General features: G+C 38.5%; 1 protein-coding gene across 1 annotated transcript in view; it reads left to right on the top strand.

Moving 5' to 3' along the window:
• The window catches only part of LOC115760380 (hemicentin-1), a 697,894-nt gene that overhangs the window by 401,107 nt on the left and 279,500 nt on the right, over positions 1-17,287 (top strand). Inside the window, exon 10 of the mRNA XM_030701676.1 lies at positions 6,336-6,495. Coding sequence (XP_030557536.1) covers positions 6,336-6,495 — 160 coding nt within the window. The remainder of the gene's footprint in view (positions 1-6,335; positions 6,496-17,287) is intronic.

The following is a 17,287-nucleotide window of genomic DNA, read 5'->3' as shown; positions in this document are numbered from 1 at the left end:
AAATAATAATTGAAAATATTTTGGGTGATAAGCGTTTTAACCTAGAACATAGAAAAATTGTTTTTTTTATTTATATTTTTCGAAAACAAGGGAAAAGTGTGTAGCTACCTAGCTTCCTGTATTCTTTCACTGATGTGCGTTTCAAACTCTACTGGTGTGCTTTGACGGTTGTGTAAACGCTGAATGTATCGTCTGCTGCCTTTGGCAATCTCGTCTTTTACCCAGGGGAACTTGGAAACATTATGGATGGTGACGTTATCGCGGTATACGTGTGCGTTTGTAGCGATACGTAGTGCTTTGTTTTCAAAAGTTTGAATGATGCGGATATTGGACCTGCTGGATTCCATATGTCCAGATTGGCCTGATGACCGCCTTGTAGATCAGAATATTAGAAGAGGTGGTAAGCCTTGATCTCCTGCCCATAAGCCAGTAGTATGCTTATAGCCGCTGCTCACACTGGTTTCGCTTTCCAAGTGATTTTCATATCTAGTATTATTCCAAGATATTTAAGAGTGGGTTGTTCTGGAATTATGACTCCGTCTAGTTGAACTGGTGGACAGTTACCCGGGCGGAGCGCAAAGGTGGTGACAGTTGACTCGTCGCCATTGACTGTAATATTCCACTACTTTTGCCAGTCATTGCCGAAGTTCCATTGCATTTGCATCAGTGAGTTTGCCTCCCCCATCACAATCAGTGATGGTAAGAAATGCCGTGTCGTCGGCGTACGTGACAACGCGAATGTTTGGGTTCCGGCTGACGGGCAACGTGTACGCGCTATATTTTTTCGAGTATTTTGGAGAGCATTGGCAGTAAAGTAATTGGACGATATAAAGCTCGATTGGATTCAGGTTCACCAGGCTTAGGTATCATTACTACTTGCCCACTTTTCCATTGCGCTAGGAAGAAGGTGATTTCCATGCATCTGTTATATATTTTGCTGATGAATAAGATGCTTTTTTGCGGTAGTAGGTTCAATGCCATTGCATTGATACCATCATCGCCTATCGCTTTTTTGTTGTTTAGCGCAGTTATGTATTCCTCTTTATGTACAGGGGGAATCGATTCCGTTCCTTCGGGTTGTACAATTAGCTGCTGTACCGTTTCGGCTGCTTCGTCTGGCGTGCAACTGGTGGAAGGGGTGAAGATAGTTTTTAAGTGCTCAGCAAAAGTTTTGGCTCTATCAGTTTTCGTTCTCCATTTAGTGCCTTCAGGTTTTCTTACCTTGTTGATTCTTTTCTGTGGCCATTTAATGTGCTTGGTTACGTGCCAGAGATTGTGTTGTGGGTCGTCAGGGGCAAGCTGCATGAGAAATCTATCCAAGGCATCCTTTCTCAGAATCTAAAGTGTGTCTTTCAGTTCCTTGGTGATTCTGTTAAAAATTACCTTTTTACAGGAACCAGACACGCCTCAGACGTCACCCAGGGTGGTACTCACTCTCACTTTTGCGCATTGGACCCAGTCCTCCAGAATGGGGGGCAGGATCTCATACCTTATGCTGCTACGAATCAGAATGGCAGCTCCACCGCGGGCTCTGCCGTTGAGGTGATTGGCTGAGATCAGGCCTCGCAGGCAGAAGTAAGACCTTTCAGAGAAATGGGTCTCAGATATGAGGACTTCTTCGGTGTTGTTGGTCTTGCAGTAAAGCTCAACCTCAGGCCTGTTTTTGCCTAGGCCGTTAGCATTTCAGATCGTCATCCTAAACCTGCTTGCATAATGTGGAGCAAACAGCATCTGTGTCATGTGAAATAGGATTTTTTCCATCATTTTTTCGAACATGGCCTCTAGCCTTGCCAATACCGCATTAAGTTGATTGCAGGAGCTCGATTTGCGTCCTGGATGCTCTTTGCAGCCTTAGCAAAAGCTAACGTTAGTATTCACTTTGCTGGAGTTTAGGGGCAGTCCATCTCTTAGGGTTGTCTGTCTGCTTACCGTTAGTAGACTCTTTTCCTTCTTATAGACTGGTCATCCTTTATAGGAGACCACATGGGGACCCTGGCGGTGCAGGCAAAAGGCCGGGTCACAGCTCTTCTTTGAGCATTCCGACGAAGAGTGTCAACCTCCACATTTCACACTTCTGTGTTCCAGGTGGCCGGTATCATTGGCAGCGAGAGCATAACTTAAATTTCAATGGAAACTCGACTGTAACCAGAGAGCAGCAAAGTCTTTTGATTTTGAATGCCTCTTTGTTATTTTTCGGCGATCCGATATTTATGATGAAAATGTTAAGGAGTTTTTCGTGAATTTTTGTATTAGGTGGTTGGTCTCTTTCTTCGTGCCCTTAGCTGGTAAGGCCCGCCTCTATCTCGTCCAGCTCAGTCGAGTGATGCAGGCCTTTGACCACTATCCGGAAAGCTCTTTCGTCTCAGGGCTGATAGGTGTGGTCCCGTTTGTTATTATCATTAAGAAATGCCGTAAGTGCAGTGAACCTAGCCTCGAATGTTGTTGTTTTTAGTGGCTATACGTAACTTCTACTTCAACGTCCGCGGATCCCTTCGAGAAACCGGATGCCGTCACTACAAAGTAGCTGCATTGGCCTCTGATATTCGTTGATTAGCATTGCTGCCGGTCAACGGCCACAGAGACGAAACCCGATGAATAACATGCGCAGGCTGAGTGACCATCCAGAAGTAGTTGTCAGGCGCTGGGTCAGCCTTCCGCCGTTTGGGCTGCCGCAGCCTGAGGGCTTTAGATAAGTTAGCTTTAAATATAGTTTTTAGTTTTTAAGATTAAATCCAATAGATCACATCGAGCCTGTAATAAATATTCGGTCTAGAATCTCCAATCTAGTGTTTCATTGCTGCAACCGTCGGTTGGCATACGGTGTCATTAGTAACACTAAACTTGGTAATTTTTTTTATTTTACATTAATTTTCTGTTGAAAAGTATGTCAAAATCGGTTATGAAACACATAAATAAAGATAACGTGTTTAGCGGGCTACGTGTTTGGGGTAGCTAACGCAAATTGTAAGAATTTTTGTATACATGTACAAACACACATTCATGCGCGTCTTGCTTAATTGTATGTATTCTGTGCTGTGTATATGTGCTGCTGTATTAATTAATTTTTTTCGTCAACAATTAATTGTTGGTTTGGCTGTTGAGTAGAGGTGGTGGCAAGTGTTGTGGTCTGTCCCGAATTCAAGTCCTATTGAGCGATTTTATTTTAAATTATTTTTATTACTGCCAAAACAAACAGGCTCGTAGCGCGAGCTGCAATTGGCGTTGCCAGAAGAGGGCTCAGGGTATCCCATAGTCGAGAACTCCCGACTAGAGCCTCTTTCATATTCATATTCATTCGATATCAAATCTTTTCGCTTGGTAACATCATATTCATAGTGATAAATTCATTTATTTGTATGCACGACGGGGAGTTGCTTGGTGGTTTTAGTCAGAGAATGCAAGTGTCATCATGGGCACGAGCTGCGGGCTATTTTATTACCCATATGGTAATCGCGAGTAGTGATATGGGCCTCTGTATGTCACTAAATTCTGTGCTAAGTTTGATTAAAATTTTTCTGAATGTCAATTTTGTATGAATTCTTTGTATATATTATCAGACTTTTCTATTGTAAGGTGGATTTCATTGCTGCATAACGGATCGAGCCGAAGCCCAGCTCCCGCCCAACCGATCAAGGGACGCAGCCGTGCAGCGTACGACACGAGTCGCGAAGTACAAAAGCGAATACAAACCTCGACTATATGCAAAGACTATCTACTTGCTAAATAGTTTAGAATAGATGACTCTATAAGAGGAAGAGAAGACTCCGAGCAAAATACTCTATAATACTTGTTATAGTCGTTACAGAGGACCCTGAACAGTTCATGCAATGCATAGTTAGTAGTCCAAAATTGAAGCGATAAAGGTGTATTATTGTTAGTCTAGTAGGGGTAGAGAAATGTAATTGCCTAGTTAACCCAGAAGAGTATTACACCAAGGAGGAAATTTTCAGATGTCTAGTGTAGAAAACCACAAAAGGCAAACTACAAGAATTGTTTCTATACAGATTCAACTCTGTCATGTTGAATAGAATATTGTGGCCACCTGATACATGAGGCATACCTTGCATATCAAATAGTTTAGATTGGACAGGTTGTCTTGACATCAAGACCACACACATGATGCCTTATCCTTATATGCAAGGTACATATCAAATTATTAGCATATATCATTAATGAAAACTGTTGAGAGTAGCGGGACAAGATGACTACCGTGAGGAAAACAGGAAGTCAAGTGAATTCACTTGGTAATCGAATTTCTAAAAATAGCCCTTTGGGTTCCTTTAAGCAAATACTCTGAGATGTAGCATAGAGGATTGACTGGGAAGCCGAGAAGGCATACTTGCTGAAGCAGTGATTAACGGCGTCAAAAGCCTTGCCAAAATCGGTATACGTAAAGTCAGTCTGCATTCTTTTGTTACATCCATCAATTACTAGCGAAGTAAAGTCAAGAAGGTCAGTGGTCTTTTATAGAGTTACATAAGTGTTGCAGTTCAGATGTTAAGATCCCCTGAAAAGTTTAAGGTAAAACAGATAATTTGGAAATACCACAATAGTTTTCGACACTCACTCGGACTTACTCCCTCTCTTATGGATAGGGATAATAAGCGATTCTTTCCAATCCAATCCAATTCTTGATTATTTTAAGGTCGATGTTAAGCGAACTTTCCGCAATAATGGAATTTAAGGTGCAGTTTGGATAAGGCTGATTATTATTATACTAAGAGTAGAATAGGTGATTTAAAAAGACTTTGCGAACAGATCGGCAATGCCTGGACCAGTATTCGCGCTCTCATCTCTTAAAAATTGCTTAGAAATATGTGCAAACTGACGACGAAAATGGCGAAGGTAATCCTTATAGCATATGAAATTATGCGTAGAAAAGTTTGAACTGGCAATTGCGTAACGGGAGAGATCAGAGTGATTTTCTTAACTTTTTCTAACACCTCGACTCCTCATTTTTTATTTATTTCATTCGTTTCTTTGAGAACTATGAATGCCCTTCAAACCTCGCTGCGTGATCGCAAATATTAAAGAGCGAATAAAATGTGTAATACTATAGTTGAGTGGCAACATCAATGTCTGCACAATTGTACTGTTGAGACCAATCAATGATCACTAGCTTATGAAAATAAGCCTTACGACACATACGGACACAGTCAGCTTATTCCAATTCCTTGATAGGCACTCGGGCTGGTAGATCAAAGATCAAAAGGGTCTTCAGGAAGTGCGACAACACTGTCGAACTAATCCAACACGCAGATAAAATCAAAAGATATATTTCCTGAATTACGTACCCAATTAACCTGCCTAAAGGAAATTTATGTAGACTATCAATAAAATCATTTGACGAACAGGACCACAGATGGGCTGTATCCATCGGCGATGGATGGAGTCATCAGGGAGATTAAAGACGCCAAAAACGACTAAGAGGTCCTTATCAGAATGTAGAGAGGAGATCGATTTTAAAGCGTTAAGATGGCTTAAGTAAATAGACATGTTGGATAGTCAGGGAAAAATAGAACATGAAATAAGGACACAGAAACTTCCAAATACAACTCTTACAGCCACCAAGATCTCCGAGATGGGAAGTTCAATGAGTTCCGACAAAAGACAAACTCAACAACCGTGAGTACTCCTCTTCCGATACGGGAAGTTTGATCACATCTGTAAGAGTTATATTTGAAAGTAAATATTGAGGAATCTGAGATGTCGGTTTTTTTTTTTTTGGTAACAGCCTCGTTCATATTATTGAACCTGCCGGCTTGCACGATAAGTTAAAACTTATCTAACGAACAGATGTGTCTCATAGCCGTGATAGCATGTAAGGGGCTGTATTTTGTATTTTGTAGTCCTGTGTTTAATCCGTCGCTCATGTGAACTCATTCTAAAACCTTGGTCAGCCGTTGCTTTTCTGCTGGAGGTTGAGAAGCTTTTTAATGATTTCGAAATATTTAAGGTTGACTGCACCAGAGAATTAGCTTTAATGTAATTTGTATACTATCCTTTAATTTTGCATTTATAAGTTGGCTAGCTGTTGCTTCGTCTATTTTCTTTTTGATAAAGTTCATTAGTTGCAGCGCATCCAGGAATCTACTGAAATTTTCGTCCTTACCATTGAAGTCAGGGATTAAGAAAGACACCGCCGTTTGGCCAATTTATTGAAATTAAAATTTTTTTCCTAATGTATTTATTATTAATTTCCTAAACCAAACTAGAGCGTAGTGCGACCTGCACTTGGTGTTGGTCGAAGAAGATTCGGTTAGTAAGGCACTCCCGATTAGACTACCCTTACTTGTTATGATAATAATAATCAGAAAATAAAACTTATTTTACAGGAAATACCATTGGTACACAATATTTCCCAAGGAGTTGTTATAAGTAACTATTCTTTGGTTTTGCAAGGCGTAACAAGGGATACGGCTGGCAATTATACTTGTGTCGGCTTTAATGCTGAGGGGGAAGGTATCAGTGTACCCTTCCCTTTGAATATACTGTGTAAGTTTTTAAAAAGATTTTTTTAAAGATAAAAATTAATAATAATAATAATTAATAATAATATATAATATATATTTCATAAATACTTCTATATACATACATTAACAAAATATTACTCTTACCCTTTATACATAACCTTCTTGTATTTCTGTTAGGCGTTATTTTCTTCCATTTATATATATGACTTTTGTGTGAAAATATATATAATTCACAGAGAGAAGCATCTACGATCTCATTAAGTGTCGCATCGACCTCTGAGCTAGAAACTTAATATTTTGAACGTATGTATGTTCTCATATTACCCACCCAATACGATTTAGTTTGAAAGCATCGACAGCTTGTCCTATTTCCATGAAATCCCTAAAAATCGAAAAGGAAATATTGTTTTATATACCTTGAACCCATTGAAAATGGGTTAAAAGGATATTACGTTTTTGTGCAAATGTATTAACAGGCAGAAGGGAGCATCTCCGACCCCATAAAGTATACGTATTCTTGTTCAGCATATATAGCCGAGTCGATCTAGCCATGTCCGTCTGTCCGTCCGTCCATCTGCCCGTCCGTCAGACCGTCCGTCCGTATGTATAAACGAAAGGATATCAGAACCTATAAGAGACTTGAAATTTTAGTGTAGGTCCTCCTAGTCCATCCGCAGCACGAATTTGCTCCCGATAATCGATTACTTAATCCGTTTCCAAACAATCAATAAGAATCGATATCGACATCCTGTTTTTTGAGCAAATTCAGTAAATATTAAGACGTCAGAAGTCATCCAACTTCATATGTTGCGCCTAGAATAGTATATATACTATATCATTCATACCTCATCATTTTATACCTATCGCGAATACACAAGTATTCCATGGCACAATAAAGTATACTGTAGAAAATTTCATTAGGATTGGTTAAGAAACACATTAGTTATGTGTTCTGCCCACGTTTTAGCTACAGCTAGGAAAAATTGCAAGAATTTCTATATACATGTACACGCACACATGCATAAGCGTCTTTATAGAACTCTATCAACAACATAGCAAGTCCAATTATATATTGTTTTCTATGCTGATATTTTCACTTAATTTTCATTGAGACTCAATTTTTGGTGTGGCTGTTGAGTAGAGGCGTTTGCAAATAATATGGTCTGATACGAGTTCGTGACCTACCGAGGAAACCTTTTTTTTAAATCCTTTTTTGACTTCTGAAGTAAATGAGCGCGTAGCGCGATCTGAATTTGGTGTTGGTAGAAGAGGATTCAGGGTTTTCCCTAGTCGGCCGCTCCCGACTAGAGCCTCTTACTCTCTTGCCATCATTAGCAAGGACTGTAAATTATGGAGGTAACAGAGACCATTTTCGTTTATTTCCGTTCCGTTTTGTACTAAGAGGTGGCTGTGCAATTGTTGTACCCGCTTTTGATTAAAACATGGCGACTATAGAAAGTTTTGACGGTTCAAAAAAGAAACGCAATATGTGTATTAAAAGCATAATGAAATTAAATAATCAGAAAATTAAGGGTAAATTGAACCTAGAATCTTTTTTATGCGCTCCGTTTTGTATTTCATTTTAATAAAACACTGTTTTTATTTTTGTTCATGCTTGTGGCCTGTGCATTGAAACAAATAAATATTTCCATTTTCTAAACTTGTGTTTTGTGCATTTTTGTTTGTTCGTTTGTGCTATTAGCTCTGTGGGTAAGCTGCTTGTTGTTGTTTATGCTTTACCGCACATCGCCTCTTTTGGTGTACAAGACCTCGTGAGCAAGCGATAACCTATAAGTAGATCAACCTCTCACGCTTTCGCCTCCAGTTTCAACTTGTGCTTTGATCTATTTCTAAGTATATTCCGCCGCTTGTTGGTGTTGTGAACGCTCTTAATAATTTCTAACTCTACTTCTTCTCATAGCCTCTGTCCATTGGCTTAAGAAAATGTCACATTTTCAAATTTCACATATTTGTGTCCCACCGGTTTTCGGTAACATGTGAGTGGGAAAAGTACCGAGTTGCTTTAATTAACATAAGTAAAAGTTTTTCTTCCAAAACCACGTAATGCGATCTCGAAGTATGGGCTTTTACATACTCTTTTTGACATTTCACCATATTTAAATGCTAACAAGTAAGAGGTTCTAGTCGGGAGTCCCCGACTAGGGGATACCCTGAACCCTCTTCTTCCGATAATCGATAACTTACTCCGTTTTCAAGCAATCGATCAAAATCGATATCGATATCCTGTTTTTTAGGCAATTTTGGTATATAATAAGAGCTAGAGCTCCCAAACTTGACATATAGCTTCTAAAGTAGAATATATATGCATTTGATGTTGGAAGAAGAGGGTTCAGGGTATCCCCTAGTCGGGAGCTTCCGACTCGAACCTCTTACTTGTTTTAATTTTGTAAACGCTTATAGAGGTCAAACTGATATATTAAATCATATTATTACTGAAAGATCGCTTTTCAATCCGTTAAACTCACCGGCCGCTGTTGGTGATCTCGCGTTTATGCTCAACTACTATGCTGCAGCACCAAACACAATATAAACACTTAGATGAGTAACGCCCATACATTTGCATGCATGGCTCCCTAAACTGACTTTTACGATTTCGCACGACTTGCCAGCCACGACTGTTCGAACGCCGAAATCGCGGCTTGCTGATGCTGACACGAGCAACGAAGTTAGTTGCCAGGTCGATGTTACTTTGCGTCGTATCGTTTTCGAAGTTCATTAAGCGAAAAGTTTTAAACTTACGATCGACGCAAAGTATCTTTGCTTTATCCATGAAATGCATGCTTTTTTTTAAATGATATATTAACCTAGATACTAACGAATAATATTACAGGAAAATTTAAGAATTAAATAATTTTTACACAAGGCGCATCTTGTGCAATAACTATATTAAGAAAATAGCACACATAGATTGATTTTACTTTTGTTATTGGACAGCGTATGTTCGAGTAAAGTTCTTGTCTCAGCCAATGGCGTGCAAGTACCATTGGATGCATGCGTGAATTCCGCATGCATAAGAACTTTAAAATATATACATATGTATGTATATATGTGTTGTTATTCACTGCACTGGCTTTCGCTGGCAAGAAATTAATTTTGTTAGTCCCAAATTTGTGTTGACATATGAATGCATGTTTTGTACTGAAGTCGGCTTCGAAAATATGTATTTTTAAGTCGATGCAAATATTTACATATACAATTTATTTAACACAATTTCGGGATAGATGATGATCAGCTCTTGAAAACTAAGATAATTTATTTCTTTGCCAGAGCAGTGAAAAACGAAACATTCAAATATGCTGTTATGTATGTATATTCACACGCATACGAACATAATTGCTTCCACGGCCCTTATAGAGCCGAATCTGAGAGTACATTCTATTTTTAGCCTTTTCGCTCTCTCGGCTGTGAGAACGCAATGATACAGATTTCGTTTTCGTTCTCAATTTCCAAAAAATCAAGCTGCATAGTAGCATTTTGTTGTATGGCGTTACTCATCTTAGTCTTTATATTGTCTTTGGCAGCACTATGTAAAGCCATCTTAAAACTTTTTGAATTGTCTGTAAACACTTCATTTTTTTCGACAGTTTGGAAAGATTCGCTTATCTATAAGAAAGGTAATAAGCCCGATGCCGAAAATTATTGACGTATTTCCAAATTATATGCTATACCTAAAGCTTTTCAGAGAACCGTAACATCTAAACTGAAACATTTATGTAACTCTATCTAAAACCACTACCTTCTCGAGTTTACTTCGCTTGTAATTGAGGGTTTGACGAAAAGAATGCAGACTAGCGTTATGTATACTGATTTTGGAAAGGCTTTCAACGCCGATAATCACGCATTAATGCTTCAGAAATTATGCTGTCTTGGCTTCCCAATTGCGTAAAAGCCCCCAAAAGGCTATTTTTAAAAATTTGATTCCTAGGTGTATTCACGTGACTTCTGGTTTTCCTCAAGGTAGTCACCCTAGGCCGCTACTCTTCACACTTTTCATCAATCATTTACCCTCGATACTGTCTCACTCTCGTCTACTAATATATGCTGATAATACGAATTGTGCCTTGCATATAAAGATATGGCATCACGTCGTATTGATTTCAAGTCAACCTGTTCAATCTAAGCTTTTTGAAATGCAAGGTAATGTTTTTCTATAGAAGCCCTCCTTAAATGATTTCTTACAAATATCTTGACCACTCCTTACACGACAAAGACCTCACATATCATTTTGGTACAATCTATTCTAGAATATACCTCATGTATTCTGAGTATTTTTCAATACAGAATTGAGTCTGTTCAGAACAATTCTTGTTGCTTCCCCTTCGTGGTTTAAATTGGAGCCCTCGTGTGCGGTTACCGTCTTACTCCAGTAGACATCTGATGATTTATCTTGCTTTCTTAATTAATCTTAGAGCCACGCTTGGTGTACTATTTATTTATAAAATAATTAAGGGTGACTTTTCTGTTTTGACTAGCCATTGAAACTTCTCCATCCCTACTAGACTAGGAGAAACTTTTGACCCAGATGATGATTATCATGGCGAGTTAAAAGAACTCTGTATAACGACAAAACCTTTTCAAGGAAAACGATCTGAGTTGCTCGTAACTCTTGTTCATAACGATCATGCGATTCCGAGTATAGAGAAACTCAATCTACTAATCTTATGTGTCTCTGGTGAAGCTCGAGGCACTGTTATAGCATATCAAGTCACCTAGGAAAATTATTTGAAAGCATTTGGCAGCATAAAGGGGTTAACGATAATGCATGTTTAATATTCAATGAGAATAATTCGCCTCTATTTAGCTTACCAAAAAAAGCGAAACCTTATGCCACATCACAGAAATCTAAGATTGATACTGTCTTCGCGATTCTCATACAACTCGCTATGAACAATGTTGACCTAATGACCAGTCGCAAATGTAAGGATTATCTCGATTATGCAATCATTCTGATATGGACTGATTGTAAATCGTAGATATCAACATCTTTCAGCCAAAGTTCCGTCCGATAGCTCCAATCCAGAGTCAAAGGCTGTTTCCAAAAATAATAATCGAGGTTAATTTTTGTGGCTAGTGTAATGTTTACATAGCGGTTCCGAAAACCATTCGACACGCCATTGCGGTTTGTGCTCGCATTGACGGCTCCTTTATTCATTAATTGCCTTCGGAAAAACACACTGTTGCCAGATGTAAGGCAAACAAATGCAGAGTATGCAGTCGTTCTCATAACACACTGTTGCATAGATACTTTGCCGTTTCTAACAGAAGAGCTCTACCACCACTTGACTCCATCCATCGACTTCGCATGCTATGCATGCGAATGTTTCTGATAATGTAATCCCAGATTAATAAATTTAAGTCCTGTGAAACTTAGGTTAAGGGTGGAGCCAGAGAGCACTAAAGCTTTGTCACTCGTCCTGGGAGCGAATTTGCCTCGATTCGCCACCGTAAGTTAACTTAGCCTTAATAAGTTTGGAGTTCAGTTTGCATAAAAATTCATAAAAGCTCGTTCACTTTAAAAGCCACCAACATTTATATTATTATTATTTCACTACGTTGGTTTTGCATCAAAATCAATTTAATTTCGTGTTTTAACAAAGTGCAATAAAGTTGCTGAACGAAACGAGCTTGCCTCTGCAATGATGCGTACAGAACTGATTCATTAACACAATATAAAACAAGTAAGAGGTTCTAGTCGGGAGCTCCCGACTGGGGGATATCCTGAACCCTCTTCTTCCAACATAAAATATATATATATATATTCTATTTTAGAAGCTATATGTCAAGTTTGGTGACTCTAGCTCTTGTTATTTACCAAAATTGCCCAAAAAACAGGATATCGCTATCGATTTTTATGGATTGCTTGGAAACGGACTAAGTAATCAATTATCGAAAACAAACTCGATCTGCGCAGGCCCTAGGAGCACCTACATCTAAAATTGCATGTCTCTAGCTCTTATAGGTTCTGAGATCCTTGCGTTCATATATACGGACGAACGGACGGACGGACATACAGACGGACATGGATAGATCGACTCGGCTATTGATGCTGATCAAGAATATATATATAAGAATAATAAATATATAATTTATGGGGAGGCTTCCTTCTGCCTGTTACATACGTTTTCACAATTTCATTATACCCTTTTCACTCACTCACTTTTTATGGGTTCAGGGTATAATTATTAGAGCTAGGCAATTGACAGAGTTTTAAAAGGGCTAAACTTTATGTACATGTGTATGTGCTTGTGGCATTTTACTGCATATGCTGAAGCTTGTTTGCATAAGCTAAACACAATCTTACTAATACAGCTGGTTGAATTAAGCATACATTGATATTAAACTTTAAAAAATAAAGTAATGTTATATATGACAAAACATCCCGGCAGCATTGAAATAACTATCTTTCAAGAGACAGGTAAAACCTCCAGCTTTTGAACTGCCAGAAGCAGAGCGAATGTGTGTAATACATATACGGTCATTCTTTCCAATTACATTCGACTCAACACGCCCTTATATTTCATGCAAGGGCTTTGTTTTGTCCTCGTGTATTACAACCACAGAGTCAACCATGAGATATGCGTAAGCCGAAGTCCACTTTGATCTTGCTGTAAACTCTTTGATGTATTCTGCAGAACAACGACGCCTAAATTGCTGTCATCTGATTGACAACCGTTATCTGATTGAAAAGATCGGGATGCTTTTGGTGATATTCTTACGCTCAAACAAATTGCGTGGAGCAACTCCATTTGGGAAGTCCCTTATGGTGAGAGCAGCAAAGTCCGATGCTCCGACAAGGTTGTGGCATTGTCACAATAGATATAAGAGACAAGCAACTATGCGTTTTAACGATTCCAAAATCTTGTTGGTTGAAAATCGGACACAATTTCAATGTTGCAAAATGCTTATGATTTTGTGGGACCGTTGCCACATATTCATAGATAGGTGTTCAGTGTTCAGTGTTCAGTAGATACCGACTCCAACATGTCGAAATGGATTGTCTGTGGACAAGCTCTCATATGGCAGGGAACCCAAGACTTGCCGACACATTATAGCTGCATGCGACATCTCTTGTATTGACTTTGTATTGAAGTGAAGATGACTAACGTAGTTGGAACAAGTAAGAGGTTCTAGTCGGGAGCTCCCGATTAGGGGATACCCTGAACCCTCTTCTTCCAACATCAAATGCATATATATATTCTATTTTAGAAGCTATATGTCAAGTTTGGTGACTCTAGCTCTTATTATTTACCAAAATTCGATATCGATTTTTATAGATTGCTTGAAAAAAGAGTAAGTTATCGATTATCGGAAACAAACTCGATCTGCGCAGGAACTAGGAGCACCTACAACTAAAATTTCAAGTCTCTAGCTCTTATAGGTTCTGAGATCCTTTGGCTTATACATACGGACGGACGGACGGACAGACAGACGGACATGGCTAGATCGACTCGGCTATTGATGCTGATCAAGAATATATATACTTTATGGGGTCGGAGATGCTTCCTTCTGCCTGTTACATACATTTGGATTTTGCACAAATACAATATACCCTTATACCCATTTTTAATGGGTTCATGGTATAAAAATAAACTGTCACAACCAATTACAGATACTAAATATTGTTAAGCATAATTAGGTCAAAACAACTTAAGACCTTTCAAACAATGTTATATCTAGAATAACTACCATAAGATAGATAAACAAAGAACCAAACTCCAAATTAAACATTCACACCAATCAAAATTAAAGTTAAAAAACGTATCCTAAACACTATGAGTAGGATCAGGATTAGTACTAGATTATCTGGAATTAGGAAAGACCCCGACCAACAACTGAAGTCAGTGACAAGAATACCCTCAACATCGTCAATGACTTCGACTTCTAGCTCCTCTTCACCCAACCTAGCTGCAATAACAGCAAATAATATGGACTCAGTTTCGTCTCTTAGAATCCCAGACATGATCCGCAGCCTTATGACGGTAGCCCCAAAAAACTTTTATTAACAATGTAGAAGAAATCCTCCATCTAATTAGAGGAACGGGGCAATTAGGTATTGTTCCGACAAGCGAAATGTACACACTCTTATGTTCGAATTGAGAATCATAGCCTGTCTTTTTCTCTTTACTCAATATAAATTTTATTTAAAATAAAAATATTTGGCCTTTTCAAATTATTATATTCCAAAGAAGGCGAAGCAATACTGATCAAACCTACGAAGGAATTGTTCTCAATTACTTCTTTAAATGCGTTCTTAACAGATGTCAGAAGTCCACTTGGATTAGCAGTAAGATCTATGAGACCTACTAACCTCCAGGATGCTTTTGAATGTGCTATTAAAATATTGGTCATTTATTTAAAAGAGAATAGGAGGAAGCAAGACACCAGGTAGGCTGTCCTGACAGACAGCAAAAGGGATATCAGGGCAACCAAATTAACAGTTACAAAACAGGAGATAGCGGAAAGAAAGAGGACTATCGACAGTATCGAAAAAGACAACTACGAACATAAGAATAATAACGTACCAGCAATCATGCGAAAAGACCACCAGAACAAACAGAGAAGACATGAAAATTCGAGCTCCAACAGAACAAGGGGTTCCGGGCATAACATGGAACAGACTCAAACGGATTATGCACATACGTATGTAGTTTTCAACTCCATAATATAGATGAGGACTCAAGATGAGGACTGTTTCACGAAGTACCTCGAGAAGCAAACAGGATATTTAGATTAAGAAGAGCCAGGTTCACCTTAACCATACATTGTAATCCATTTAAATTCCGGATACCTCCTAAAGTGCTTAGTAGTATATACTCTTCATCAAAAGATGAAGAGTATATATAGAGCTTATGAAATTTTCGGATAACACACTAATCCTATTCCAATTGCATCCACACTTCGACGGATTAATTGGAATAGACATCTTCCAACAGTTAAAAACGAGAGTCAATATTTCCAAGTTAATACTAGAAACTAAACGTTTTAACATAAGGATGCACATATAAAAAAACACAGCTTCAGAATTTCACATTTTGAACGAAACGTCCAAAAACATAGTAAAGCCACCCGTCAGCATCGCTAACGGCGCATTTTGGTGCGAAACAACCAAAATTTCCGCAGAATTACAAATCAATAAATACATCGAGAATGATTACATTGAGATAAATGCCATATCTGAAATAATGACTATACTACCCTATTTGCGGACAGACCATCTTAACGCTGAAGAGCTATCAGCGTTAAAAGACCTTTGCAAAAAGTTTTCTAAACTTTTTCATCGAGAGGGAGACAACCTTACCTTCACTAACTAAGTCTAAAATAGAATAAAAACTACAGATGAAATTCCATTGCATACAAAACCATTCCGACACAGTCTTGTAGCAAGACAAGAAATTCAAAAACAAATCACTAAACTTTTAGAACTAGGCATAATTGGACACAGTCATTCCCCATGGAGCGCACCAATTTTCCTCGTGTCTAAGAAGCCCGACGCTTCACATAATAAACAAGATAGAGGTTCTAGTCGGGAGCTCCCGACTGGGGAATACCCTGAACCCTCTTATTCCAACACGATATGCAGTAATATGCAGTAATAAAGATAAATTAAAAAAAAAAAAGTTCCCTTGGCAGGGCTCGAACTCACAACTGACCGCCTTACTAGCTGACGACTCTACGACAGCCACACCACTCAAAAATAAAAAATAATGTTTCCCCGGTAGGACTCGGAGTCGCGACAGACCGCATCGCTTGCTATGCCTCTACTCAACAGCCACACCAATAATTAAGTATTATTGAGAAAGAAAAAGAATGAAAATAGCAGCACAAAAAACAATCGCAATTGCAACGCTTGTTGATAGAACTTGAAACAAACGCGCTTGAATGTGTGTGTTTACATGAATACAGAAATTCTTGGAATCCAATTGCGCAGTTACATAAAACTTTGGTTTTTCCTAACCGATCCTTATGGTACTAATTTACAGGATATCTTATTGTACTGTCGAAAATTTGGGTATTCTCAAAAGGACAAATGCATTAAAATTGTGGCTTAAATTGGTGAGCAATATGGGCAATTGGGTTTTTAACTTGATTTAAAGCTCTGTGGTGGTAGCGGGGAGGTGGCGATAGGTATGAAATTAAAGATTCGAGATATATAGAAATTTCTAGAAGCAACATATCAAGTTTGCTGACTCTAGCTCTTAATATTTACCCAATATTCTCAAAAAACCGGATGTCGACATCGATTTTTATCTATTGCTTTTAAACGGAGTATGTTATCGATCACTTATGTCCTTGCTACATACATTTGCACAAATACAATATACCCTTATACCCATTTTCAATGGGTTCAGAGTATAAAAATTGAGATAAATAATTTATTACAGAAACAAAGTGAAAAGACCGTTAAAGTTAAAATCCCATGCCAAACATCAACGACGTTCTAGACAGAATAGGCAAAGCCAAATACTTTACGGCTTTAGATCTAGCAAGTGGATACCACCAAGTGAGATGGTTCCAAAAAATTTAGCAAATCAGGCTTTTCGGCAATAGGAGGACATTTTGCATTTGTAAGAATGCTCTACGAGCTCTCAAACGCCCAAGCCACCTTTCAAAAAGTGATGGACAACATCTCCACCATTAAAGCATTCCCTTTACCAAGAAGCAGAAGACAAATCAAATCCTTCCTAGGATTGCCGGGTTACTATAGGAAGCTCATAAGATATTTCGCAGCAATCACTAAACCCTGAGACAACAACTGAAAGGCAAAGCCACAGTAAAAATAGATGAGGAATATA

This window comes from Drosophila novamexicana, unplaced genomic scaffold, assembly GCF_003285875.2.
Source record: "Drosophila novamexicana strain 15010-1031.04,08,12 unplaced genomic scaffold, DnovRS2.1 tig00000434-arrow-pilon, whole genome shotgun sequence".
Taxonomy (NCBI): domain Eukaryota; kingdom Metazoa; phylum Arthropoda; class Insecta; order Diptera; family Drosophilidae; genus Drosophila; species Drosophila novamexicana.
The sequence above is the reverse complement of the archived record's forward strand: the minus strand, read 5'-3'. Positions and strand labels throughout refer to the sequence as shown.